This window comes from Macaca fascicularis, chromosome 20 (assembly GCF_037993035.2).
Source record: "Macaca fascicularis isolate 582-1 chromosome 20, T2T-MFA8v1.1".
NCBI lineage: Eukaryota > Metazoa > Chordata > Mammalia > Primates > Cercopithecidae > Macaca > Macaca fascicularis.
The window spans coordinates 67,571,802-67,599,138 of record NC_088394.1 but is presented as its reverse complement, the minus strand read 5'-3'; the positions used below and the strand labels follow the sequence as shown (position 1 = coordinate 67,599,138).

Sequence of the window (27,337 nt, the reverse complement as noted above, 5' to 3'; positions counted from 1 at the left end):
AAAAATAAATTTGAGTTCAGCTTCTAGCATAGATGGAATAATAGAGACCAGATGTGCCCTCCCAGCTGAAACAACAACAACAAAAAATACAGAACAAAATATATGAAAGAATGGTTTTCAAGGTACTAGATATCACACAGTGAAGGACCGTGATCCCAGAGAGATGAGAAACAAACAAGGTCAGCCCTATGATTATCCCACCTTATTGCCTTGAAAGAGTTTCCAGACCACAGCACAGGGTGAGGAACCTGAGTGAAGCCCAGCTGATTCCCTGAGTTGAAGAGATAGCTGAGTCTAGGGAGACCAAAGCAGCTAGAATTATTAGGACAAAGTGCCACAGGAAAGAGATAACCTGGAGATCTTCATGGGGTCCCTCATAAGTATTCAGAAAAGTACCAGTTACTTTTGGCCCTGGAAAGAACCAGCCGAAAGCAAAAAAGGGAACAGTACTTGATGCTCATACAAGATGGGGAACAGTTCATGGGACATGAGTAGAGCATCAGCATGATCATTCTTTAGTAGTGGTGGATAATTAGCTCTAGAGTAAATAGTGCTCTGGTCCTGCTCAAAACAAAAACAAGACCCAAAGGGATCACAGTATTTCCAAATAAGTGCATCCCAGAACAAAGCTTAAGGAAATTTATAGGAATACAGAAATATCCAGGACCCAGCAAGGTAAAATTTACAATGTCTAGTAGCCAATCAAAGATCAGCAGGCATACAAACAGGCAGAAAAAGAATAGCCTTAATGAGAACCATCAACTGAAACTGATCCAGAACTTACACAGATGTTAGAATTATAACATAATGGTAAACAATTATTGGTAATGTTAAACATAATGGTAAACAATTATTGTAACTGTTTTTTCATATGTTCAAAATTTGAGGAGAGGCATGAAAGATATTTTGAAAGACCCAAATTAAACTTCTAAAGATAAAAGCTTTAATATCGAGGTGAAAAAATACACTGGATGGGATTAATGGCAGATTAGAAGAAAATATTAGTGGATCTGAAGGCCTAGCATTGGAAACTATCCAAAAGGAAACACACAGAGAAAAGAGTAAGCAAACAAAACAAGAAAGCAAACAAATGAGAAACTTAGAGCATCAGTAAGTAAGGGGTTAACTTCAAGTGGCCTAATACCTATATAATTGGCATCCCTGTGGGGGCAGGGTGGGGGTGGTAGCAGGGAAAGTGAAGGGAGAAGGGGCAGGCAAAATGTGTTTGAAGAAATAAAGGCTGAAAACCTTCCAATTTGGATGAAAAGTAATTCCCCACAGATCCAAGAACTCAACAAACCATAAGCACAAGAAACGTGAATGAAACTATACCAAAGCACATCATAATGAAATTGTGATGTGATAAAATCAGTGATAAAGAGAAAATTAAAAGCAACTAGAGAAAAAAATACATAAAAAATAAGGATGACAACAGATTTGTTATTGGAAACCATGCAAATGAGGCACCAGTGGAGCATTACCTTTAAAGTACTCAAAGAAAAAGAAAAAAAAGATAAATTAAGCTGAATACAAATCACACTTTGCTAACTATTCAAACAGTGTCAAACTTACAACCATGTAACAAATGAAGACACTGTATGATAATGTCCTATCTAGAGAGGTAGTATGACAAAGCTACATTTATGGGTTGTTATCCTCAGAGAAAAAGAAAAATCACCCACCAGTCATTCTCTAATAAAGAGGCCTCTACTAGCCCTCTGATATCAATATTGGCAACTTTATTTCTAAGGCCATCATTGTTGTGATTAAAAATAGACAAAGTTCTCATATAGGGCAATAGCCTCCTAAAGCCTGTATCCTAAAACCTGATGAGTTCTTATCTGCAGAGGCTATTGTAGAAACACTCTAAGTCTTTTCTCTGTGCTGATTTAGTTTTTACCCATTTTTTCCCCATGCATCTTTTAAATATTTACTTTGCAGCTTACTCTAATAATAGTATTTTTAAAACCTCTTCCTGGGTCTAGGGGTGAAGAGATCCTCTTGCTGCATTCTTTTGCGTGTATTCCCCTTTCAATTTTGTTTCACCTACAATTCATGCGGAGTCTCATTTCAGATGCTACACCTCTCAACCTGCACATCTGAACCACCTCAAATCAGGCAGTGGGCAAACTGTCACAGGGTATTCTATTTTCCCTATTCTGTAACCCTGTACATCTAAGTGGCTCATCTTTCAAGGTATGGTGAAACAGACATATATAGTCTTGGAAACAAAAGCAAACTACAAGCCATCTTTTCCTCATGTCCAAATTAATTACTGCATGGTGGGCACTGAAATACTATAATCCAAACTCCTATACCATACTCCTGTACAACTCCTAAGCAGAAACCTCCTAAAGGATCTCTGCACCCTCTGAGATATGTACAGACAGGAAAATATCAGAAATAAATGATGACAGAGGCTTGATGGCACTTAACTTTACAGCTGCAGTTCCCAAACCTCTGTGAAGGAAAGCCAGGGTTAGAAAGCAGCAGTTCCAAGGGTTCTACAGAAAGGAGACATGGAGAGGTCATAATGACTGATAGTAACAACTAATTTTTAGCACTTAGTATGTACCAGGCAGTGTCCTAAGCATTTTACGTATATTAATTTAAAATTCACAATAACCCTATGAAGCAGGTACCGTTACCCTCATTTCACCGTGGGAATAAAGAACTCAATCAAGGTCACCATGATGGAGCCAGAATTTGAACCCTATGAATCTGACTCTGGAGCCCCCACTCTCACTCTTCTGTAGTCTCTCAAGAAATAGTGTGATGGGGGAAGAGCACTGGATGAAGGCTAAACACCTGGTTAGTGCCTTCTCCCCTCATTACTTCACTGTCCTGAATACTGGGGATAAATGTCACCCACCTTGTCTACCTTACAGAACATTTCAGGAACAAACAAGAAGTATGTAATTTTACAAAATATTTTTACAAGTGTTATGCAAATATAAGGCATACACAGGAATTAAAAGAGCAGCAATGTGTGAGGGGGCTTAGGAGAGTATTGAGTAGGAAGGCAAGGAAGAATGATGTTAAAAAAAATAAAAGCTGTGAACATTGCAGAGGTAGAGAATAGCCACCGATGCCTTTCTCCATTGTTACTATTAGTTGCTTCTCAGCACTCACTTCTCAGGCCAAGGGATCTTGGCCCAAAAGTAAAACAGTTCATCTGAGATTTTTCATTCCCATGTTAATAAGGGATTGAAAAGTTGAATTAAATAGCCTCTTTGTTCATCTCTTCTACATAGAATAAGAAGTGAACATACATAAAGGATCAAAAGCAAATTTATTTATGTTGCTTATAATTTTAAAAGTCAAGAAGACAGATTCAGAGGAACCCAAGCTTACTGACTAGGACATCCTAAAAACAGATGCCTCTAGTTTAAAAAAAGAATGAAACAGGAAGGAGGGAAGGAAAATACCGACCTTCATCATGAAGACAGGAATGGAAAGCTGCTTCTGCCTTACTGTTTCTGAGAGCACTGATTTCTTTGCAAGTTTTTCCAGAACCTTGGCTGTTTCATCCCCAGCAGTAATGTACAGAGGCTGAGTGAGCACATCTGTCCTGCTGTAATTAAGGCTTCAGAGTAGAGCAGCAGGTGCAAAATTCTCATCCTTTTAACTTGACTCTTAAACTGCTTGTGCTCTTGTAACTTAAAGCCTAAACTTGTTAAAAGTAAGATTTGGAAGGTCATTAGTCTATAACAGGGGTTAGGCACTACAGACATTTCTTTAAAGCAGAATTAGAAACAGCTACCTAACACATATCTGCCATTTTCAGATGTTGCCATTTCATTTTCCAAGGGAGAGAAAGCCATTAATTCATCCACATGAGGATGATATTGAAGCCAGATTGGAGGACTTCTTTTCCCTTAAGAAAAATAGCCTTTCCAGTAACAGAAAGAGCTTCAGGTCTCTTACCCAGCCCTTCCTTAGTGTAATTTAGGTGCTCAGAGATTCTCTGATACAAAGGGCTCAACCATCAATAAAGTTTTGTCTTATTTTCTTGTTAGAAATTTATCCATAGGAGAATTTGAATTGTAGTCACCTTCCTCCAAAGAGCTGAAGCAGCAAAACCTCTCTGCAAAACCAGTTCCATTTAAAATGTTTCAATGCAATCCTGCCAGATCCTAAAATAATTATAGTTTAGAAAGGCAGACGTGGCTTTGGGTCTGAACAAGTTTTATCCTACTGTACATTTTCAAAGGGTGGAAGAGAGATCAGAAACATTAACTGGGTGCCAAGAAAACATACCGAGATCGAAGCCATCCACTTCTGCAGGAACACCGAAAAGAAAGGTACAACGCTTGGGGAAAGATTGGATTTCATTAGGGACAGTGACACTACCTATTTGGCGTAGAGGTTCCAGCGCTGGCCAGGGAACCACCTTTGCTCCCTGAGCACTAGTAATACCTGTGTCAGTTGTAGAATTCTTTGAAATTTTGAGTTAATAGGGTCACTACTTTTTGAATGCCTGCTGCAGAAACTAAGAAAAATGGCTGTCTGAGCCAATAGAAGAGGACTTTGTAGCTCAACTCCTGGGGAAGAAAATACTTCTTTTGACAGAGGGCAGATGCTGTAGACCTTACAGTGACATAGCCAGTCTGTAATGTCATCCAGGCCCACCCGCTAAAGTTTTGTAAATTATTTATTAGCTGTGGCTATAAATTAGAGATGAATGGAAGGCCTTCAGGCCTGATCTTAAAGGCACTCCTTATTAATGAAGTTCAAGCATTTGCTGTGGTAGGGGAGGGTTTTTGGTAAGAGGACTGAATCATCTCTTGTATGCAGACATTACTGATACTGCTGTTGTGCAGACTGGACCTCTCAAGAGAGATTCTGCTCTAACAGAGGTTTGGAAAAGTCCTTTGCTAGGACAGGTAAATGTAGTCAGTCATCCACTTGGTTCAACTTACCGTTCATATCCTTCTGTCATAAACACTAGATCCAATTCCCATTTCAAAAAGGTTGAACCTACCTTTCTCCTGGCTATCAGTAAAACTTTTTTTGCCTGCGATTGTGTCAAGCATAAAAAATTTTCATATAAATATTTGAATTAAAAATCTAGTTGCTATTAGGGCACTCTGGGGCCAAATATCGTTCAAGTTATCAGGCTTACCCCTCCCAATGAAGTAACACAGACAGCGTCATGGCCCAAATTTATGACATTCATGAGCCCCAGGAGATGGGAAATACAACCATCTTTAGAAACACTAAAGAGCTTGTGTACATCCTTTGGTACCTTGGGATATGTACTCCCTGCACACATAACCTCAAGGTATTCACATTTATACTTTGCCAGCCATCAACCTCTCTTTCCTGCACACACACATGCATGTGCACAAATCTGGTAACAGAGACAGGAACTTTTGCTCATATTTTTTTTTAATGTATCACAATGAGCAGGAAACATACTTGATGAAATATTTTCAAAGGAGTATATTCAATTACCATCTACAATCAACTTAACTATGACAACAAAGTTTTCGTGACAAATTTTTTTTTTTCAGTTTGAAAGTTCCATGTGGTTCTGTTTGTTAGTCTCCATGTATTTTGGTACAGTTCGAGATCAGCATTGTTACAGTAACAAAAAAGCTAACAAGACTACATTATAGAAAAACACCAAGAACATCATTTTTGGTTTCACTTGCTCTATTTTTTTTTTTTGTTTTTTGTTTTTTTCTTTTTGTACATTGCAAAGGCTGTTCATATACCTCTTCACCTCAGGGTCACGTTCATTTATGCTTTCTTTCCTACCCAAACTTGCCCCCCTCCCCCCTGAAGAAAGTAAACAAACAAACAAAAAACTAGTCAAAGCTTTGTTTCACAGTGGGCAGTATCTCAGCGCCAACAAACCACCAACTCAATTTATGCTTCTATTTAAAATGTTTTAATTTATTATTTAAAAAAAATATATGTCCATGAACATCAAGTGCACTGGCTTGGGTCACTGCCTCTCTCTCCTGCAACTTCCTGCCATGCCTGATAAACTCAGGTTTAAACACATGCCGTCTGTTTTACTTTATTTTCAATTGTGTAAAACTTTGGCCACATTCATCTCTTTAAATAGCTTTTAATTAAAAAAAAATTCCTAGATGTATTAAACTTTTCCTCATGTAGATGTGTGGTTTTTGGAAGGATGGAGGAAAGATGGATAAAATAACTCCCATTCCGTTGAGTCAGTATGGTGCTATGACAGACTGGTGTCTAGCACCAACCCATACTATAGGGAGAAAACCAAAAAACGAAGTGTCAATGGAGGTGAAGAACTAATTTAAAAAGCAAGTGGAAATATATCCTACCCAGCTACCTACAGTGCAGCAGACAGGAATAAATTCCCCAAGTGAGATCAAGCTAAACAGTTGAGCACTGTAGTGAATTCATGCTTTGTAAATAGTACTGGTCATAGCCACGGTGGCTGTCAGCCCACAAACATCTAACTCATGTTTGACCTCTAATGTTCACCATCACTGACTGCTTTGCTACTTCTGGGTTAGTGCTGAGAATTATTCTTACTTTTTTCAATGAACATATATGTGGGCGGTTTAGTTGTAGAGGAAAGCATTAAGGGTGCAACCCACTCCAGGTTGAAACAATCACATAACCCCTCTGATACCACTAGGTGGGTGGAAGCGTGCTCAGCCAATCTATTCAACCACCTTATTGTCGCCAGACACACCCACAGCTCAAGGCATGGTGTAACAAAACACTGACAGTCACTCCGCCTCACAGAGGGAGGATGGCATAGTAGCTCCAAAAAAAAAAAAAAAAAAAAAAACCCAAAAAAACTAAAACCCAAACCATCAGGGAGGGGGCAGCAAAATTATAAAGAAAAGAACTTAAAGTTGAGGGGGGAGGGAAAGGGATAGAAATTGCACTATTACCAAGCAGTATCATTTTTAAAAACAACGTTTTCAGAGAAGACCTAGCAGAATTTGACAGGTAAAGCTAGTGTTAAATTGTTAACTGATATCACATAGAGAACCAAAAACAAAAACAATTTTTTTCTATATGGTACAGACACAGAGTAACATACAACAGTTAAATGGCAAAAAATATATATATATTTCATAGAGTTACAAACAAGATAAAATAATGGAAAACAAAAAACTGTACAACTTTAAAATTTAAAAATGTTCATCTCAAACACAGGGAGAAATACAAGATTTCTTGTTAAAAGGAAATAGCTTGTTAAAACAGTAAATGTTTTGCGTACTTGCTTTTGACACCTTATGCTACAACTGGATACTGGTATGAATAGTTAGATGGTATTCTTTAGTATTTCTACTTAAAAAAAAAGTTAAAAAAGGAATTTGCACTGTGCATCAGCCTAGTTAGAAATATGTACAACATTTCAGGATCTACTATTTCATTAAACTAAAATTCATAAAAATAAAATAGTCCCGGCTAAAAAAGAAAAAAAGAAAAAAATCCATTTTCAGATCTTGGAATGCTCCAGTCTTTTGCAAAGTCGATGAGTGGCTTCAGCACTGGGGAAAGAAGCCCGAAAGGTGACCAATGGAACCTGCATTCACAGTCTTCAAAGTTCCCTTTTGAAACATAAGGAAGAAAATGAAGGGGAGAAGGTTTTCACACTTTGGGGGCAAGGGGAGATGGTTTCTGTTGATGTTTAGCTATGAAAGTGAAACAGCAAAGCATCTATTTGTCTCCAAAATCTATGTTTTAGCAGCACAAAGTTTTCAAAGTTCAGACCGTTTATTTTATTTTTTTACATGAGAAAGGGTGTGTGTTACAGGAATATGGATATTAACATAAACAAGTGCCTAACATACGGTTCCTTTTTTGCTTTCTGTACACTGCTATCTGCTGCTTTGTTGGCTGCGCTCCGGATCACTCGCCGCTCAGACTGCCTAACACAAGGACAAAACTTTGAAGTAAAAAATGTGTCTTTTGGTATATGGAATTGTCATTAACAGTTGCCTCTCTGCTTGCAGAAGAAGCACATAACAACCTGGGAATCTTTTGTTTTTCTCTTTCTTTTATTAAAGTAAGTCTTGTTTGTTTAAATCAGAAACAAATTCTCAAGTAACAAGAACCCTTTCCCTTTTTTCTGCATCAGCAGTGAAAGGGTGTGTCTTTGGATTTTATTTAAAGCATGAATTTTTTTTTTTTTTCTGAGAGAAGAAAGAAAAAACAAACACAAAACCAAAAACCAAATCCCTAACCAAAAACTTTTTTAGAAAATAAAAGTACACAGCCAATTACACAAATGGAAACAAATCCTTTAGTAAAGGAAAAGAATATTTGAAGCATCTACCAAACAAGGAGGAAAAGAAGGGGTACAAAGAAAAGGCCAAAAGAAGGATAAATAAAAAAATAAATGCACAAGGCTAACAGACACAGGTAACTAGAATTATATGCCTTTAAAAAGTTTCAACTCCCCAACCAAAAATAATCTGTGAGGATCCTAATGACCCCTAGAATCCCTTGAAATTCTTTCTTTAGTTTTATAAAATAATTCTGCAGCTCCCTCTAAGAAATGAAGGCAGCTACCTTAAGTGGGAGATTATAGGATGGGAGGTGGGAGAAGGAAAGAGAAAGTGGAATTAAGGGACAAAGCAGGAGAAAAGCTTAGGCGAATCAACGGATTGCAATCTATCTGCTAGGAATGAACAAGACAACATCAAATGAGAAGCTGTCAGCTGGACCATACAAAAAGCTAAATGTACACAAAAGGTTTTTTTTTTTTTCCTTTTAAATCTACCATACTGCTTCAGTTCATTTCCAATGCAACAATCTACTCAACACCAAAAATGGTCATATCTATCATAAATACAGAAAGTCAGTTTTTAAAACTTATTTTTTTTTAAGCTACAAGTCCTCAACACTCTTTGTGTGTGTGGGTTATTATTTTTTTTTTCTGAAAGTGGGAGTGCTTAACTTTTCCCCTTGAAATTGGCTTCAGCAGAAAAGCTATCCTTAAAAATCCCCAGAAAGCTAAAGCAGTTCACATTGTTTTTCTTGAATACTTTCTGCCCGTTTTTAAATTAACAAAAAATCTTTTCTGGAACCAAAAAAAAAAAAAAAAAAAAAACTGAAAAAAATAATAATATATAAAAAAATGATTCTGAAAACAGAACAAAGTGTGAGCGATTGACCTGAGAATAAAAAGACATTACATTTCTTTTTTTCTTTTAGCAAGCCATTGGTATCTGAATGCTAAGATAGCAAGAAATTTAAAACTGTAACAAGGTGGACTGCTTTCCCATACAGTGCATGCCGGGCTCCTCTGTGCTATCAGCGTGGGGCGTTTATTGAAAAGGGGCAAATATACAAGGGGTTTAAGCTCCAAAGACATTAGGGAGGCCCTGCGGACTTCTGTTTCCCAGACCAATAGTACCTTCAAAAGGACACAATGTAACAGGTTAGGGCTTTTTTTTTTTTTTTTTTTTTTTTTTTTTTTTTTTAATATTAAAAGAAAAAAAAAGACAAGAATGTAAAATCACCGGCATAGATAGGTATATGGGAAAACAACCCACGCTTTTTCTTTTTTTTCCTTTTTTTTTTTTTTTTTTTTTTTTTTTGGTTAGAAGCTTTGGAATTGCAGTTAGTCTATTTCTGAAATTGGTTTGTTATTAATTTTTGTATTTAAATTCATTTGTTTGTATTGTTCATCTTCAAAGCTTACAATCTGAAGGTGTCCGTTCCTACACTGGTCAGACCACTGTCCTTGGGGCAGCTGGGGTCTTTGGGACCCTCCACCGGGCTCGCCGGTCCGTCGGACTTTTGGCTGAGATCCGTGTCAGACTCCTCCGAATAGTCGTCTGTTGGCATCGAGGGCTGAACCCCTGAGGTGCTGCATGAACTTGAGGTAACCGTTGAAGATGAGGAGAGAGGAGGAAAAGAAGGGGGCTTCGCTGCCGAAGCCCGGGAGACCACTTGCGGCCAAGACTTCCTGGAGGCGTGGGGGGAAGCGGAGGAGGGGGTGGCGGCCGACGGGGGAGGGGGGCTGTCGTTTGAGTGAGCGGCAGACTGCGAGGTAGATGCGGTGCTAGGATCGGGGAAGCAGGCAGAGTGAGGTAATAAACTAGGGTGCTCTTTGGCGTTTCTTGCTGCTCTCGTGATTGTTCTGTGTTTGTGCAAGGCCGACTCGAGATGTTGACTCAGAGCTTCCTCCCCACAGAGCGCGCTCTCGCACGCCAGGCAGTGGTATGAGCCGCCGCTGCCGCCACCGCCACCACCACCGCCGCCACTGCCGCCGCCGCCGGTGGGGACGTGAAGCACCATCTCTTGCAGGTTCACCACAGACTGGCCGAAGAAGCAGAGGGACTTCAGGTGGCTCCTCGCCGCCTCCTCGTCGCCGAAGCCCGCCTGGCACTTGCGGCAGACCAACTTGTACTGCACCTTTGGAACAATGAAGGGGTCGTAGAGGGAGTCCGCACTTTTGCTTTCTGCTTCTGGCTCTTCAGGGGGTTTCGGCAGGAGGGGGGACACCTCACGGGGGGCGTTTTTCTGTTCTTCTGGTTTGGGGGATTCTTTGGCAGGGTCTTTGTCTGGGGAAGCAGCCCCCGAGGGGACTGGGGTTTGGCTTGCTTTGGGCTGCTGCTGCTGCACTTTTTGCTGCTGCTGCTGCTGTAGTTGCCGCTGCTGCTGCTGTTGAATTGCCTCCTGCAGACTCTGCTGGTATTGCTGGTACTGCTGCAGTAGGGAGCCCGGGGACAGCCCCATCAGGGCCTGCGACAGTGCAGGGCTGTAGGGGAACAGGCCTTCCATGCCATACATAGGCTGCAGGTACCCGCTCTGCAGGGCGCCAGGGATCTGGGGAGCATAATAAGGAGAAAAGCCTGGTACAAAGTAAGGAAGGAACTGGCTCGTGAGCAATGCTGTGGGGTCCGAAGTCAAGGCTGCCTGCAGGGCCTGCAGCTGTGCAGGGTCCACCGCATACTCCATGGTGGGCAGCGGGGCTGAGATCGTGGCTGCAGCTGCCGTGGGGGCTTCTCCTTTCTCCTTCTTGGGGACAGGCAGGGGTTCCCCTTTCCCTTTGTGTGCCTTTTCCTTCTCCTTTATTTTCTCACTGTCTTTGTCCTTGCGTTGCTGCTGCTGTTGTGGTGGGAGCTGTGGTGTGGGTGGCGGCTGGGCTGCTGGCGGCGGGGGAGGCTGCTGCACCTGTGGCTGCTGCTGCTGAGGAGGTTGCTGAGGGGCCATCGCCATGGTGGCTTGTGCTGGGGTTGGGGAGCTCAGCGATGCTGAGGACGGTTTATTTGGTAATCCAGATGTGGGGAGACCAGGGGAAGGAACCGTTGTGCTGGGCAGACCCATCAAGTTCGGCTTAGGAGACGTTAAAGCTGAAAGGAATGAAGACAGAAATCACCGGTCAGTCTGGGCAGGGGTAGGGCTGAAGCTCAAGACATTTTACCAGTGTCACTGGCACACAGTCTGAGATGTCAAGGCTTGAAGGATCCTCTCAAAACCAACGTTTTCAACAGAAGTATCCCACCAGGCTCAGGGCTGGACAACCTTTTATTCTAATGAGGACTCAGTCCTGGGTCAGCTCCCATGCTTCCTCTTTCAGCCAAACAACTTCCAACACCTTCCTGCCCAATGTGCCACACCTGCTAGTTCACATTTTCTTTGCCAAGCACTCCCAGCTACCATTCACTCTGCCCAACTGCAATTAGTCTAGAGGCCCCAAAGCCAGCTGTTTCTAGCTGGGGCCCATTTGCACCAAAGGCCTTCATCACAGAAATAGTATGGCCACGAGGTCCCCAGAGAAGTTATCTGGAGGAGAGTGACAACAGAAGAGAGAAGAGAACAAAAGCAAGAAAGCTAGCACGGCCACATGAACAAACAAAACGGGCTCTACATGTGTTCCTCCTCTCGGACCTCTGTTGCTGCAGTTGACTGGATGCTTTGGGAGGGTAGAGAGAAGATGATGAACGGAAAAGTGTGGAGGAAGGGCCTGGGAAGAAATAAGAACAATCCATTCAGGGATAATTGCTTCCGTGCCTTGGCCCAGCTGATCTGCTTCCACAAGTCTACTGAACAGTATAACCACCTCGGAATAGGATTCTGGAATCCGCTGGAGAAATGACCACCTTCTCTTCCTGCCCATTTGAATGATAACACAGGAGGGCCAGTGGGACTGTAGACAGTTAAGAAACAACCACAGGAAAAGGAGAAAAGCCATGTCAGAAAATGGAACAGCCCAAGGTACTGACACCAATTCCCAAGACATCACAACCTACCCCAAGCACCACTGCCTATGGATAGCAAAGATCTCTGACTGTGTCACCAGGCCCTGATGGACTAGAGCCCCATCCTTGATCATACTCACCCCTAATCTACCACCACTTCCTGCAATGCCTTCACCGACCTGAGAGCCTGATACCTTCTCTGACCCATAGCTATCTCCTGGTTTGAGTCATCAGTTCCAAGGTAATGCAGGAGGGTGTTGCTGTGGATGCTACTCCAAGCTTCAGGTGTGTTGAAACTAGCAAGATAGTAGGGAAGGACAGCATGGGGGTGGCGTGCAGAGTGTGCTGGATGATGAAAAGCTGAGGAAAGAGAGAGACACGAGGATCCCACAGGCAACAACTCTCAGAACACCTCTATATTCACCATATCCAAGAAACTAGATGGTATGGTATGTACATCTCTTCAGAGGATACCAAAATGCAAAATCAAAACAATCTTATTTCATCTGGATCACCTTCTGCTAGAAAGCTGGGGAAGGACTTCCATAACATGACACTGAGGAAAAAAAGCAAGAAAAAGCACTCTGAAGCCCAGACCTGGGGGAAGACTGCTGATTTCTGGCTATCGTGGTACAGTGTTCACCATCAAAACCCTCATATTTCAGATGGAAAGAACAAGACTGCTTCAAATTGCCAATCCCAAACATCTGTTAATACTGGATAGCTAAGGAGGAAGGTTCCTTCAGCATCTCATCATCCAGTGTCCTCAGTGCACACAAGACACCAGAGAAGATATGTGTGACTCTACTCAGAAAAGCTTAGTCAAGACTTGGTTAAATTGGCACAAACAAGACAGAGAGAGAGTAGACTCTGAGTTCTAAACTTGGCACATGGCTCTGTCTCCACTAGGCAATGATCCTGCACTAAGTTTTAGGTTTGGAGCCGGGGCCAAAAGATCAGTGGGGCAAGGAAGGAGTATCTAGAGATTTCTCCATCCCTATGGCTCCAGGCTTTTAGGAGATTCAGTCAAAAAGCCTTAAACTGTGTGTCTTCAACTGATGGTCTATATAAGAGGTTCACATTTTAAGAAATGTTTACAAATCTCTATTTACCAAGCCTTGCACTAGTCATGCTAGACACAGTAGCTCAACACACTTACAACTCTGTGACATCCTTTTTCTGATCTGTAAGATCAGAATCTGGCAAGATACTTCATCCCCCCAAGACTTACTCCTACAACTCTGGAGTCACACTGACCCTGTGCGATATGGTAACACACATCAGACGTGTGACCCTGGGACTGTCAGTTGAACACTTGTAACCTCAGCTTTCAACAATAGATGATTATAAGAATTAAATGAAAGACCATATTGATAGAAAAAGCTTAGCATTGGGCCTGACATATAATAGATGTTTAATAAACACAAGTTCATTCCTTCCCTTCCATTCAAGATCCAGTGTTCCTTGAGAGCTGTGTTATGGTCAGGTGATGATAACTGGGGCATGTCTGCAGCTTATCTTTCTATCTTGAGTCCACTCTAAGTGGTCAGAACCTGAGTAGCACTAAACATATACCTGTTGACTCACTGGCTCATACTGGGTGTTGTGGAAGAAGCACATAGCACTGGGAGCCCAGAGGCCTAGGTGGGAGCTCTAGCTCCTACCCTAGCTTGTTGAATGGTCTCGACCTCTCTGGGCCTCAGATTTCTCAATCTGTAAAACAAGCGGAATAAATCATACATTCTGATTCTCCTTTTTTCACATTACTGTGATGTGTTAAGTCTTCCCAAGCCCCTCTGCCAGGGTTTTGGGCTGCAGGGGTAATTAAGTGATGTGCTGTTTTCCATAGTTTGTTTCCTGGCTTATGTCTAGCTGGCTTTCTGTGACATGACTTGTCAACACATATAAGCAACAACTTCTATGTCTTAATGCTTTCTTTTCTTCTTCTCTTTGAGTAAGAAATGGGGACCAAGAATGCAGTAGCCTCATGTTTGGTAAAACACCACCCAAAGTGTAAAATGTGGAACTAATTCAACCAGAAACTAAGACTGCTGTGGGAAGCATTACAGCTGCTTTAACCCCTGGGAACAGGGACACATTTTGAAAGCAAGGTAGCATTAGGAGGAGTTCTCCTTTGGTAAACGGGAACTAATCAGTTCAGGCCATTGTTGGGGGAATTTGCAGACTTGTGTCTAAGCCTAACAGGACCCTGGAGGTGAAGGTCCAATTTAGCAAAGATGGCTGGATCCAGAGATGTGAGGACAGAGAAGGGAAAATGAGAGGTATGTACGAAGAACTGCAAAACTCCCTATTGAGACTATAAGAGCGCCAACCAAGTATTTATGATTCTCAATGATCAGGATCAAGGAAAGGGAAATGGGCAAAAGGAAAAAAAAGAGGTGACTGAGGACCTCTGAAACATGCATCAGTATTTTAGCAGAACCATGTTGCCCAATACAAGATTCCTGGTCAGTGCATTCCAATAGAATAGTCATCTTGTTAGAAACAGCCACTATTGTTCTGGCTAGAAGAGAACCCCAACATTAAGGATCTACACATAAGAGCTTCTTTCTGATAGCAGTTCTTTTTTTGTTTGTTTCTTTTTTGAGACAGAGTCTTGCTCTGTTGCCAGGCTGGAGTGCAGTCGCACAATCTCAGCCCACTGCAACCTCTGCCTCCAGGGTACAAGTGATTCTCCTGCCCCAGCCTCCTGAGTAGCTGGGACTACAGGTGCATACCACCACACTCAGCTAATTTTTGTATTTTTAGTAGAGACGGAGGTCTCACTATGTTGGCCAGGCTGGTCTCGATCTCCTGACCTCGTGATCTACCCACCTCGGCCTCCCAAAGTGCTGGGATTATAGGCATGAACCACTGCGCCTGGCCCTAATAGCAGTTCTTTTGCCACTGTAGCTCTCTCAAGAAGGCAGGGACCCTAGGTTGAGAGCAAAGAGTTGATTTAAATGCTCTTGGACCAGTTTTCTTAGGGCGTAATCCAGAATTAGCTAGGACTAACTCAGGTGTCTTATATTTACAACAAATGACAGGATCAGCATCTTCACAAGGACTGAATGAAAGGATCTATGATGGAAACTTGTTTCTTGAAATATTTCAGAAATTAGTATACCAGGACCCTCAAGTTTTTCCCTATTATAGGGGATAAGAGTGGTTTCTAAGGAGACTGTTCCAACCAGGAGATCCCATCCCTGACACACCAGCACTTGAGAGACTCAACAGGAATGAACTGAAGTCTTGTTGCTTTTAAAGAACTAGAAAGGGAAACTTCCCATCTGCCCCGCATTTAGAGGGTTTGGGTGGTATCCACAGAACAGAATGCTGACTGGCAGCTATTTAGCCCTGAAACAATCTGCTAGAGCAGAACCCACCTGTGTTGGATGGAGTAAAGCCTGGCAAGGAGGGGCTGTTGAGGCCCGGGAGCAACACGGGAGGAATGCCCTGGAGCGCTGGATACGCTGTAGGAAGGTTAAGGGCCTGAAGAGGGGCGTTGTCAAACATCCCTTGCTGCTGAGCTGCCAGTCCAAGGACCTCATTGGCCTTTTTAATCCGGTCCAGCTCTTGTTGAGCCATCAACTGACGTACGGTGGCTGGGTCAAAGTATTCTTTCTCCTTGTCCAACTGGCTTCCAATGGTGTCTTTAACTTTGGAGATATGCTGTTGGGAAAAGATATGGTCACGTACAGACAGCCGAGCGCTGTACTTGATGCCACACAAAGTGCACTCTGTTTTGGGTCCCTCGTAACTTGTTTGGTTTATACCAAAATGCTTGGCCATGCTTAACTTGGACTTCTTTTCTTTTGCCCGGGCATTCTGGAACCAGACCTGAACGACTCTCTTTGGCAGTCCAATGTCATTGCCCAGGACCTCACATTCTAGCATAGTGGGTGTCCTGTAGTCATTAAAGCATGACTTGAGGACCTTCAGCTGCAGATTGGTCATCTGAGTGCGAAAACGTTTCTGCCCAGGCCGATCCCCGCTGTCACCAGATTTGCCTGCAGATCCACTCGCGCCAGGACTCGGGGAGCAGGGGTCTGCAAGGCTTGAGGTTTCACTGTAGTCCACTGTACCTTCATTGTCATATTCCTTGCTATAAAAGCTTGGGGCTGGGCTGACCAGACCAGATGACAACCGATCTTCATACTCGGACATTGCCATCATGGCCGCTTTGGTCAACCCTTCGTTGGGTGCAGAAGAGGATTTGGTTTCAGTTGCTATTCCCGTTGCACTGTCATTATCTGCATTGCCCTCGTCTCCAGTTGTGGTATCTGTGATTGCTGTGTTCACAGAGGAACAGTCATCATTGTCCAGCTTAGTTTGGTCAAAGTTTAGATTAACTGAGGACATGGAGGGGCTTTCAAAGTCTTCAATCCCTTCTACCTTAATGGAGGAAGGGCTTAGAAGAGTTCTGGGTGACAATTCCATGGTTTTACTCACAGGTGAGAGGGGGACACCCTGACCATCACTACTACTTGGGGGTAGGTGGGAAAAGCTAGTTCCATCAAAAATATCTCCTTTCATCTGGAGTCCCCCATCACAGTCTAAGAGCATCGCAGACAGAGTTAGGTTGTAGCCAGCTCTCTTGGCTTCATGCCAGTGACGGGACCGAATATGAGCCTCGAGAGCAGTCTTGGCTTTGAAGAGCGCTCTGCAAAAAGGGCATCTCCTGTGGGCCTGCGCTGGGCCTACAGCCCGGAACTGTCCTTTCCTTTCCCGAGCTCGGGTGTTCTGAAACCAGACTTGCACCACACGTTTCTTCAAGCCCACCTCATGGGCAATGTGATCCAACATCTTTCGAGTCGGATTGGAATCCAGTAGATACTTCTGGTAGAGGATTTCTAGTTGTTCTGGTGTGATGGTTGTTCTCAAACGCTTGTCTCTCTGAGGCTCTTCTCCTCCCGTCCCACTGTCGTTTTCGCCAGGGCTTGCACTGGCCTTTTCCTCCAGCTTCCTCTTGAGAGTGTTCATCGTGGAGGTTGGAGTTGAAGGAGAAGTGGCCGAGCTTGCTGGAATCTGAGGTATGGCCCCAGAGAGCAGCTGGCTGGCCAGGAGTGGGTTACTGGGATCAAAGAGCATGAAAGGCATATCCAGGGACCTATCCAAAAACTGGGGGTGGATGAACTGGTTCTGCGCACTCAGGAAGTGGAGCTGCTGATGCTCCTGCCAGTGCTCAAATGATGGAAATGCCAACTTACACTGGTCACACTGGTAGGGGATTAGCTGAGGAGGTAGGTTTGCCAGCTGTTGAGGAGTTGATGTGTGGAGGGGCTTAAGGGGCAGGTGGGAGAGCTGGGAAGGACTGGGGCTTGACTGGGGTAAGGGGCATTGTGGAGGGGGCGCTTGCGGAGGAGGCTGTGGCAACGAAGGCAGGGACGCCAACTGGGGGAGCTTCTGCTGGGGGGTGTTGGTCTTCTGCTCGGGCTGCTCTTGCTGCTGCAGCTCTGGCTTTGGTTGTCCTTGCTTTTCTTGGGTTTGGTTTGGCTGTGCACTGGGAGCTTCCGCCAGCTTTGGTTTCTCATCGCCTGCCTCTGTTTTTGAATTGAAGGTGGCCAGTTCCTCAGCCTCCGCTGTAAGCTGCAAGAAAGCGGAGGTAGCTGTATTATTGGCTGATGGTGCTGGGGCACTGTAAGCCTGTGAGGGCATCGGGGTACTGCAGGATGAGCTGGTAGGCGTCAGGATTTCCATGGCATCCATGGAATCCTCATTTTGGCTGTCGTCCTGCCCCTCTTCATCCTCATCCTTGTAACACAGCTTCTTCTGGTGCTTGATGAGATCAAAGATGCGCTGAAACACCAGGCTACATTTTTTGCACTGGTAGTTCAAGTTGCTTGTTCGAATGTATCTATCGTTTGTAAGCTCACGCCGCTCTCCATCTTTGCCCTCTCCCTGATTCTCATAATTCTTCCTGGCCTTCTGTCGGGCATTCTGAAACCACACCACTATGACTCGGGTTGGAAGGTTCAGTAAATTAGAGAGTTGCTCAAATTCATCATCCTTTGGGTAAGCATTGGCATCAAAGAAGTCCTGTAAGACCCTCAGCTGGTAGTCTGTAAACCTTGTTCTTGAAGACCTCTTGCTTCCCCAGTACTCCTGCTTCGGAGGTTCCGGCGAAGGGGGCCGGGAGTCAATCTTGAGCTCCTCCAGGCTGGTGATAGGAGGATTACTGAAGTTGTAAGGGGAGTCCTTGTTACGCTGCCTCTCTTTGAAGAGGGTGTTCCTGAACCAGTGCTTGATCACTTTCTGGGGCAACCCAGACTTGTCTGCCATCTCTTTGATTTGCTCTTCACTGGGGGAGTTGTTAATGTCAAAATATTGCCGCAAGACTCGGAGTTGATCATCCGTGATCCTGGTGCGAGGCCTCTTGTTCTGCTGCTGGAGCAGGGTTGGATTGAGCTGATGCTGGTACAGTTGGGCCAAGTCCGCAGGCAGAGGCTCCACAGGTCCCAGCTGTGGGGGTAGCTGAGCTGGCAAGGTCTGCAATGGCATCGTCTGCATCATCAGCGGCGAGAAGATGGGCAGCTCCATGGGCATGGAGAGCTGGGTGAGCGGCACTGATGGCTGGGCCGGCGCAATCGTAGGTGAGGTGATGGGTGGGGCTGATGCGGGGATGGCTGGCGTAGACGCTGGCTGAGGCGGTGCTGCCGGAAGTGGGGGTGGAGGAGGTGGAGGGGGAGGTGGTGGTGGCTCTGGGGTCTGAGGCCTCAGTGGGTACAGTTTATCATAGTGGTCTCTGTACTGTTTGGCAAACCTCTCAAGCTGTTTGAAGGGAAAGTAATTCTGGTGAACGTGCTCTTGATGACTCTTTAAAATCAAGATGTTGGAAAACAACTTGCCGCAGGAGTCACACTCGAGCTTTTCCAGGTTCTCTCCCTGGTCAGTCTTCCCGTTCTTCTTCTGCACCTTCTGCTTGTTCTCATTATACTGAATGACCAACTCAAAGCCAAAGTTCTCCAGCAGGGCCTTGGTGGCATTCCCTCTGGCATCTGAAGCAATGCGTGGAGGAAGCATGGAAGGCTCAGAACTACCCCCTGGTGCCAGCTCTTTCTTCTCTTTGGCCTTCAAGGCGTCTGGCAGTGTTTCCTTCAGACCGGTGTTGCCCTCTCCCACCTCGGCACTGTCCCGCTCTCTCTGGCTTTCTTTTTCCTTTTCTTTGATGACCAATTTGTTCTTCTTTTCCGGGTGCTGGCTTGGCTGAAGGAGGGCAGAGTGACTCTGGGCTATAGAGAGTTGGTTCTGCTGCTGCTGCGGCAAGATCTGCTGATGGCTCTGCTGTGGGACCTGAACCTGAGCCTTCAGATCTTCCAGCAGGCCTGGGCCCGTCCCAGTCAGCGTCAGTGCCCCGCTGGTCACTGGCAAGCTCACCTCGGGGTTAAGCTGGAACTCAGCACTGGGGATGTAGAAAGGGAAGAGGAGGTGCTGCTGCTGCTGTAGTTGCAGCAGGGTCTCAGTCGTCATGGGGAAGTGAGGAAGGAGGGTGGGGTTAAACAGCTGAGACTGGAGCAGGGCAGCCTGTTGCTGCAGCTCCTGCTGCAGGTGAGCTTGAACTTGAGCCTGGGCCTGGGCCAGTGTTTGTGCTTGTTGTTGTTGTTGCTGTTGCTGCTGCTGTTGTTGCTGCTGCCTGGATGCAATCATATCTGCCAGTTTCTTCCGATTGGCCTCCTTGGGCTCTGAAGGGGAAGCGATGTTGGCACCGATAGGATTCCCCAGGGGTGGCATCCCTACACTCTCAGTGGGCACTTGGCTCAGTAAGTTAGAGCTTGGAGCAATGCCAGCACTGCTTGGATTGGAGGTGGTAAAGGTGTTACTGCCACTGGTGCTCACAGGACTTGGCGTGGAGGAGCTCAAGGAGATACTGCTGCTATTCCCAGTCCCATTGCTGCTGCCACTCGCAGCCTCCAGCTTGGCTGCCCGGGCCTTGGTTTGATGTAACACAGACCTCATATGGATCTCCAGAGTGGAACTCTGGCTGTAGGCCACATTACAAGTGTTACACTTAAAAGGTTTGTTGTCCGGGCTGCTGGTGGGTTCTGGCTGACCGGTTGCTGATTCTTGAAGGGCTCTCTTTAACTTATGCAGGTGGGAGACAGAATTGTAGTGTACTAGCAGGATATTCTTTTGAGTGAATGATTCCTTGCAGACGGTACACTTGTAAGGGCGAGAAGGGTCTAGGAATTTTTCCATAGTAAAATTGGGACCTTTTCTGAAAGGCAGAGCTCTCTTTGGTTCTGAGCCCGAGTCTTCTTGTACTGACCCAGAGTCACTGCCCGTAGGGCTCTGTTTATCTTCCAAGTCACTCTCTTCCTCCTTGTCTTCCTCAACAATTATGGTATGGTCCTCAGCCAGGGTGGGGTCTCCCATTGCCAGGAGGTCCCCATTGGCCAGAAGGCCACCATAAAGCTGTTGGATGTCAGCCTCACTCAGCTCCAGGTGGCTTGTCTCGAGGTGCTTCTTCAGAGCCTGGAAAGTTCGGAAACTGCGCTGACAAAGACAGCACATGGTGGCAGCTCTGATCACATGGTACTGAGAATGGAGCTGCAACTTTTCAATGGTCTTGAAGGCCAGGCTGCACTGATTACAGCGGTACTTGTACACATGGCGATCTGACACCGGCAGCTGAGGCCTCTTGGCATGCACTTCATTGAAATGCGTCTGAAGGGCAGCAGAAGTTTTGAAAACCTGGTTGCACCCCTTCTTCCAGCAGAGGAAGCCTGAGTCTTCTCTCACAGAGCCTGGGTCAGCAGGGGAGGGTTTCAAATCTCCGCTTTGCTCTGTGCTTGCGGACGGCAAGATGTTCTTTCCCAGATCCTCTGAGGTTTCTGTTTAAAAAAAAAAAAAAAATCAAACCCAAAGATAAAGAAGGCTTTGTTTCAAGGATGACACCCAGAGCAGTCTACCTAGTCAGGCCTCATGAACACAGAATCTGATGATGAGGGAAGTGCCCAACCTGAATGACAGAATCTCTGCGGAGCACCTCCTGCTTTCTTTTGTTCCTCCAATAGAGCACATATTATAAACAGGGTGCACATGAACAGAGATGAATAAAAGGAAATACAAAAAGTTTCAATGCATAATAGACCCATGTCATATCACAGATCTAACAGTCTTTTAAATAGCATTTAATTGCTTGACTCAGAATCCTCAATTTCTCAAGAACTGGTTTGAAGGTTACTGATCTTAGACTGGATTTCCCTTTTATGTTCATCTTTTATGTAATAAGAATTTAGCACAGTAGATCTGAAGTGTAGAATATGTGAATTAATGCTGTCCTAAGTTGTGAGGAATTTACAAGAACTGCTGAACATTGTAATATAAGAAATTTGGGGATACATATTTGTAGGCATTTAATTTCTTATTATAATGTGACTTCTGATTGCCATCTCTATTCAATAAGCAATGAACATTCAAGTGTTCAATTATTTAAAATACATTTTTTTTCCTACAACGAGATCATCACACCTATAAATACCGAGACCCTTTATCAGGTCATTTGTCCATTGTCTGATATGGAAAACTCACAAGAAAGAGAGGAGGCGGGGCAGTAGTGTGGCCAACTCTTCCCAACTTAGAACTCTTCCCACCTTAGAAGTGAAAGATGTAGGACAGCCTCACAGAGGTCTAACCATCCATCTAGCCAGGAAACACTATGTGGCACCAACTATTGCAGCATACATGTCTACAGCAGTGTTCTTTCCAAAGGCACCTCTGTGCTTCATCCTAAGCCAATCCCAGAAAACTAAGAACAAAAGACAACTAATCCAGTGTACCTAAAAATCAACCCACAAGTCCCTACTAATTAAGTCCTCAGAAATACAGTGTTTAATGGCTTACGACGGTGGGGCCTACTGACTGAGTCTCTGCTTATTCACTCCCTAATTGTATAGTTTAAGGGGACGCATGTGTCTCTGCCAGACTTCCACTGGTTCTCATACTGATTTTCTCTCACTTTAAACCATGTGAGTAATATACAAATACATGCCAAGAACCAGAGTATAAAGTAGCTAATGACAGTGCCCCTCATCTCCTGATCGGTTACATTCACCTTAAGAGTATTGTAAAGAATTCCTGAAAGCCTTTCTCCATGAACATTTTGGCATTCCATCTTATTTCAATTATAATGATACTGACCAGGCTGCTTTCCTGCCTCTTCCAAATTGGAATTCCCATCTCGATCTGGAACAGCTGCTGGGAGGAACATGCTGCTGGGCATCACCATCTCGGGGGTGGTCACCTGAGAAGAGCAAGGCGAGTCAAATGGAGAGGAAAGCAACACAAAATAGGAAATGTTTAAAAAGTATTTAATAAGCAAAATTAGCCTTCAGAAAAGCTAGAGGTGTCTCACTTTTCATAGCTCACTGAAGATTCATGTTTATTAGACAAAGCTCACATCAGTCAAAAGTGTTTCTACGGTTACATTCTGGACATAATTAGCAGTGCACACTTGAAGAATAATCTTATTATTAATATTTTTCCTTTATGCAGAATTTTGACTTTGATCACTGACAATGTTTTGTCATGGGCTGTGAAACTTCTTGTGCAACCAATTAGGTAGATAAGTTGAAAGGCCCACCTTAAGCTGCTGAAAACATAATAAGGGCCCTAATTAAATCATACCTAGTAAAGTACACTGTAATCTTGAAGCAGGGAGCATTGTAGTACTGTTTTCAAAATGTATTCAGGCAAGAGGAGGAGGGGAGTAAGAGTGAAGGAAAGGGTAAGAAGAAAAGAAGAGAACAAAGGGAAGGCTAAGGACACGCAGACGTGCTGGCAGATTTTCCAGGAAACAACATTTGTAACCCTTTACAAGCTGACATCAAGCACAAACAAGCCTTTTTTTGTGACTCACTTAAGCCACGATTTCTTCTGGAGTCTCTGCCCAAGGTATACAACATCAGAGGGAACCTCTGACCAATGTCCCAGCCATAGAGGGTAGCCTGCACAGCATTCTACAACACGGAAGCCCCACCTTGACCATGGCCATTTGTTCTCAATACAGCAATTTTGGAAATCGCCTGGATCCAAACAGCTGCAACTTTTGGGTAGAGCCTCAGGTATTTCTCTAGGTCTCCCTGCCATACGGCCAGAAGCCTGTCCAAACAAGTTATCATTTGCCCTATGTTAATGTGATAAGCAGCCCTCGATATCCAATGGAAAAATCAAAGGTTCTTCATTCAAAAAGAAGCAATATTCCTTTGCCTGATATGGGGTGGGAAGGGTAGGTGGCGATGATATTGCAAATGAATTAGAAACCGCCTCCCATTTGATGATAGCCAGAGAAATGGACTGACCTAGAAGCTACAGGACCAGAAACTACAGTCACCACTAACCTTTCTACATGGTGCCCAGCCCCAGTTGGAGACATTATTTTTCCATCAAACACAACCGTACTGCACAGACATCTTCACTATCTGTTGCAAAGATTGGAATACTTAGATTTCTGTTCAAAATTAAATATTTTAAATACATTACTATTAGTTTTTAATGGTTGTGAAGATCCCAGCCTTGCTCAAAATAGCTACTGAAATGTCCACTAGAATCATCAGCAATAGGCTTGACAACTAGAGGAAACCCAGACAGCCACCCCCATCAACATAAGATAACTCCACATCACCCCTAGGGGTATTAGAATCATTTCAGCAACCCAGGTGCCAGCGGGTGCAAAAAGTAAGCAACAGGCACTATGGAGAAGCATTCTGAGAAATGCTGTGTTTACGAAGAGCAGGTGCATGGCAGGTGAATGTGTGTGACATAGCATTCTTGCCTCCACAGACATCTGCACCTCACACAAAGCTCATCGGCAGCTGGTTAAGGCTAGCTGTTGAACCGTTAGGAATGGAGTAGCGATTGCCAAACTCATTCCATCTATTTTCTTTTTAATAGAAGGCATTTCTGACCAGTGTGGTTGGGGAGTCCAGCGGGAATCTGAGAAGTGAAAGGTCACCGATTAATTTACAGTCCTCAGCCGAGGGGGAGCACGAGGTTGGGGGTAAGAGGGGGAGAAAGGGAAAGGAAAAAAGACTCCCCCCCACCTCCTTTCTCGGTTGTAGCTGCAGGATCAGTCCTTTCCTGGGATCTTTAGGAATTATGAAAAATGAATCATGAGAAATAAAAAAAAAAAGCCCTACAGAGTAAAAAAGAATAAAATTATCTAACACCTCAGCTGCACATCATTATAGAAAACTGTGGGCTTTTCATACGCATTACAGTAAGGCAGACATCCCCTCTAACAGACTCAGTACGACGGATCAGTAATTGTTTTCATACACTTTAATTAGAAAAACTCAGATGGCTATGAATAATAATGGAAAAGAGAGACTTTTGCACTTGAAAGGTTGAAGTCAATCAAGTGTGAATGACGGCAAAAAAGAAAAAAAAAAAGACACCAATTCATCAGCCCTCTGTTGTCTCGCTGCGACTTTAATCATAATTCCTGATTGGGATTCAAGAAGGCAGTAAGCAGCGGTTCTTTGTCTGCCTTCACCTTCCATCAATTAACTCTCCCCGAAATATAATCATCAACCTCACATGCTCCTCTGCATCTTAATCTGGGCCTCCAAACCTGTAAGTCTTGCCCCATATGTGTTTAAGTAACTACTTTTACCACCTGCATCTTCTCATCTATAGTGTACCCAAACTCTCCCTGAAAAAAAGTGGGGGTTGGTACATGAAATTTTGATGGGCAAGAAATTCCCAGGAGGCAAACAAGAAGATCCCTAAAGAGAATCCCAAGGATCTGGAAATGCAGGGGGGGTCTGTCTGCACATGTGTCTGAACAGAGGTTGAGAATGGAAGCAGCCTTGCTACACAGGCTACTGGAGGGCCCCATGTCAGTCAGACACTAACATTCCCATGCCTTTGCCCCACTCTTCCCTCTCCTACCAGCTTCCAAAGCTTTTTACTCAAAGCTTTCATGCTTCATCTTGAAGAGCCATAAACATGATCCTATCAACAGAGCACACTGAGGAGTCCTTCTGCTCACTGAGGTGATATATATATCCAAAGGCAGACTTCCTTCAACACTTGCCTTGGCACCCCCTTTGTTTTCCAATCATATCTGGCCACTAAACTGCATGGAATTCAGACTGTCCCAGCCATAGTCTCTAATGGATAGCTGAAAATGGGAAAGTAATAACCCAGCTGTCGGCCGGGTGCGGTGGCTCACGCCTGTAATCCCAGCACTTTGGGAGGCTGAGGTGGGTGGATCACTTGAGGTCAGGAGTTCAAGACCAGCCTGACCAACATGGTGAAACCCCATCTCTACTATAAATACAAAAATTAGCCAGGCGTGGTGGCGCATTCCTGTAGTCCCAGTTACTTGAGACGCTGAGACAAGAGAGATGCTTGAATCCCGGAGGCAGAGGTTGCAGTGAGCTGAGATTGCGCCACTGCACTCCAGCCTGGGCGACAGAGTGAGATTCTGTCTCCAATCAATCAATCAATCCATCCATCCCAGTTGTGCTGAGCACAGGTAATGACTCAATTCCCTTTTGCCAGGAACACTGAAACATGTAGGTTTATGAAAAGACAAAACCTGGTTATAGCGTAACCAGGGTCATGCCAAGTGTGCCAGACTTCAAAGGCCCTCAAATAACTGGTCCTACCACGAATTTTCCTGCAGAACAATATACATGCTTTCTCTCTCTTCCTTCTCCCCTCCTCTTCTCTCTATCTCTGGCCACAATCCTACAATGTCCATACTTCCAGCTATGGACTCAAAAGCCAAACAAAAAAAAGTTCTAAGGTTTGGCCAGATGACAGTATACATCAGCCCAAACACCTACACTTTCTACATTGAATGTACCATCCACACTGATTATTCCAATGATCCATACATCAATAAACATTTAATATATTAAATTATATTCCCCACTCTATTCACTAACAAACCTGAGAAGTAATAAGAAGCGAAAGTTTTTCTGGTTAAGAAAATTCAATTGATTACAGCCATTACAACATTTGGGTCTCAAGGCTGGCCTCTGCCATGCAAAAGGCAGTTCCATGGTGATCTTCTAGACACCACGTTTTCCTCCCAAACCTTCTGAGCCAGTTCAGCTACCTTCCTCCCAGAGTACTTGTAGGTTTCATGGAAACTTGGGAAGAAACCATCAGCTGACTGGAGTGCAGAAAATTTGGAAGCAAACAGTGGCTCTGACATATTCCTAACAAACAGGTCTCATGCATAACAAAAGAAACGTGGAATTCTACTCCAGTGCTCAAAACCTCCCAGTTTAAGCAATTTTCATATATGATAGAAGCAGAAGCGTTCCACACTTAAGTACTTCCAAAATAACACAGTTGAGAAAGAGTAGCCTTGAGTGACTCTCAGTTCATTCAATTGACCATCATTTACTAAGTAAACACTGTACAGGATCCATGTGCTGCTGCATGCTTCTGAGATGCAGAGAGCCAGACAAAAGTCCCTGTCTCCAAAAAGCTTATGATGCAGAATAAATAACCCTTTAGAGATCACAAAAGCCTTAGAAATCTAATACAAGTTGCAGACTCCTAGGAAAATACTTTCACAGAAAAAATATTCCAGATAATTTCAGGAAATCACAAGCTCCCCAGAAGGAAGTCCATGTACTCAAGTGAACTGCCCTTGATTTACTAGGAGAAGCGACATAGGTTCATAAATACATAGTTCCAAGCTATTCCTAGTTTGGTTCATTATTATTTCGGATTATGTTTTAATGCTTTTCAAGATTCTATGAGGTGAGTGGACCCTAAAGCCTCCAGGGCACACCTTATACAGCCCAGGGTCTGAGGTATGGGACTAGTCTCCCACTCTGACATTTGGGAGGGGCTGCTGAAATGTATAATTTCTTGGTAGAAGCTGGAGTGATAAGGAACACCATCCTGCCACTTACACCAACCCCTGCAGGTCACAGATGTGGAAGGGCCAAATACAACACCCTGTGCAGCCAAGGTCACCCTTTGCTAAGTTCTTATGGGACTGCTCATGCCAATTCATCTCTCAAGGCTACCTGCAGACAGGCTTGCCTACGTTAGATCGATGCCCCCGACACTTTCCGTGTGCTGGAAAGCAGAGAGATTTTTTTTGAGACGGAGTTTTGCTCTGTGGCCCAAGATGGAGTGCAATGGCGCGATCTTGGCTCACTACAGTCTCCTCCCAGGTTAAAGCGATTCTCCTGCCTCAGCCTCCC

The 27,337-nt window shown here is 44.2% G+C and overlaps 1 protein-coding gene across 4 annotated transcripts in view; it reads right to left on the bottom strand.

Annotated features, from left to right (window-relative positions):
- Positions 1-8,871: 8,871 nt before the first annotated feature.
- Positions 8,872-27,337, bottom strand: part of ZFHX3 (zinc finger homeobox 3) — a 273,064-nt gene continuing 254,598 nt past the window's right edge. For all 4 annotated transcript variants that reach the window (XM_065537352.2, XM_074027852.1, XM_065537353.2 and 1 more), the window contains 3 exons: positions 22,302-22,404; positions 15,548-20,992; positions 8,872-11,312 (listed from right to left, as the gene is read on the bottom strand). In XM_065537352.2, coding sequence (XP_065393424.1) covers positions 9,652-11,312; positions 15,548-20,992; positions 22,302-22,404 — 7,209 coding nt within the window. In that variant the 3' untranslated portion in view covers positions 8,872-9,651. The remainder of the gene's footprint in view (positions 11,313-15,547; positions 20,993-22,301; positions 22,405-27,337) is intronic.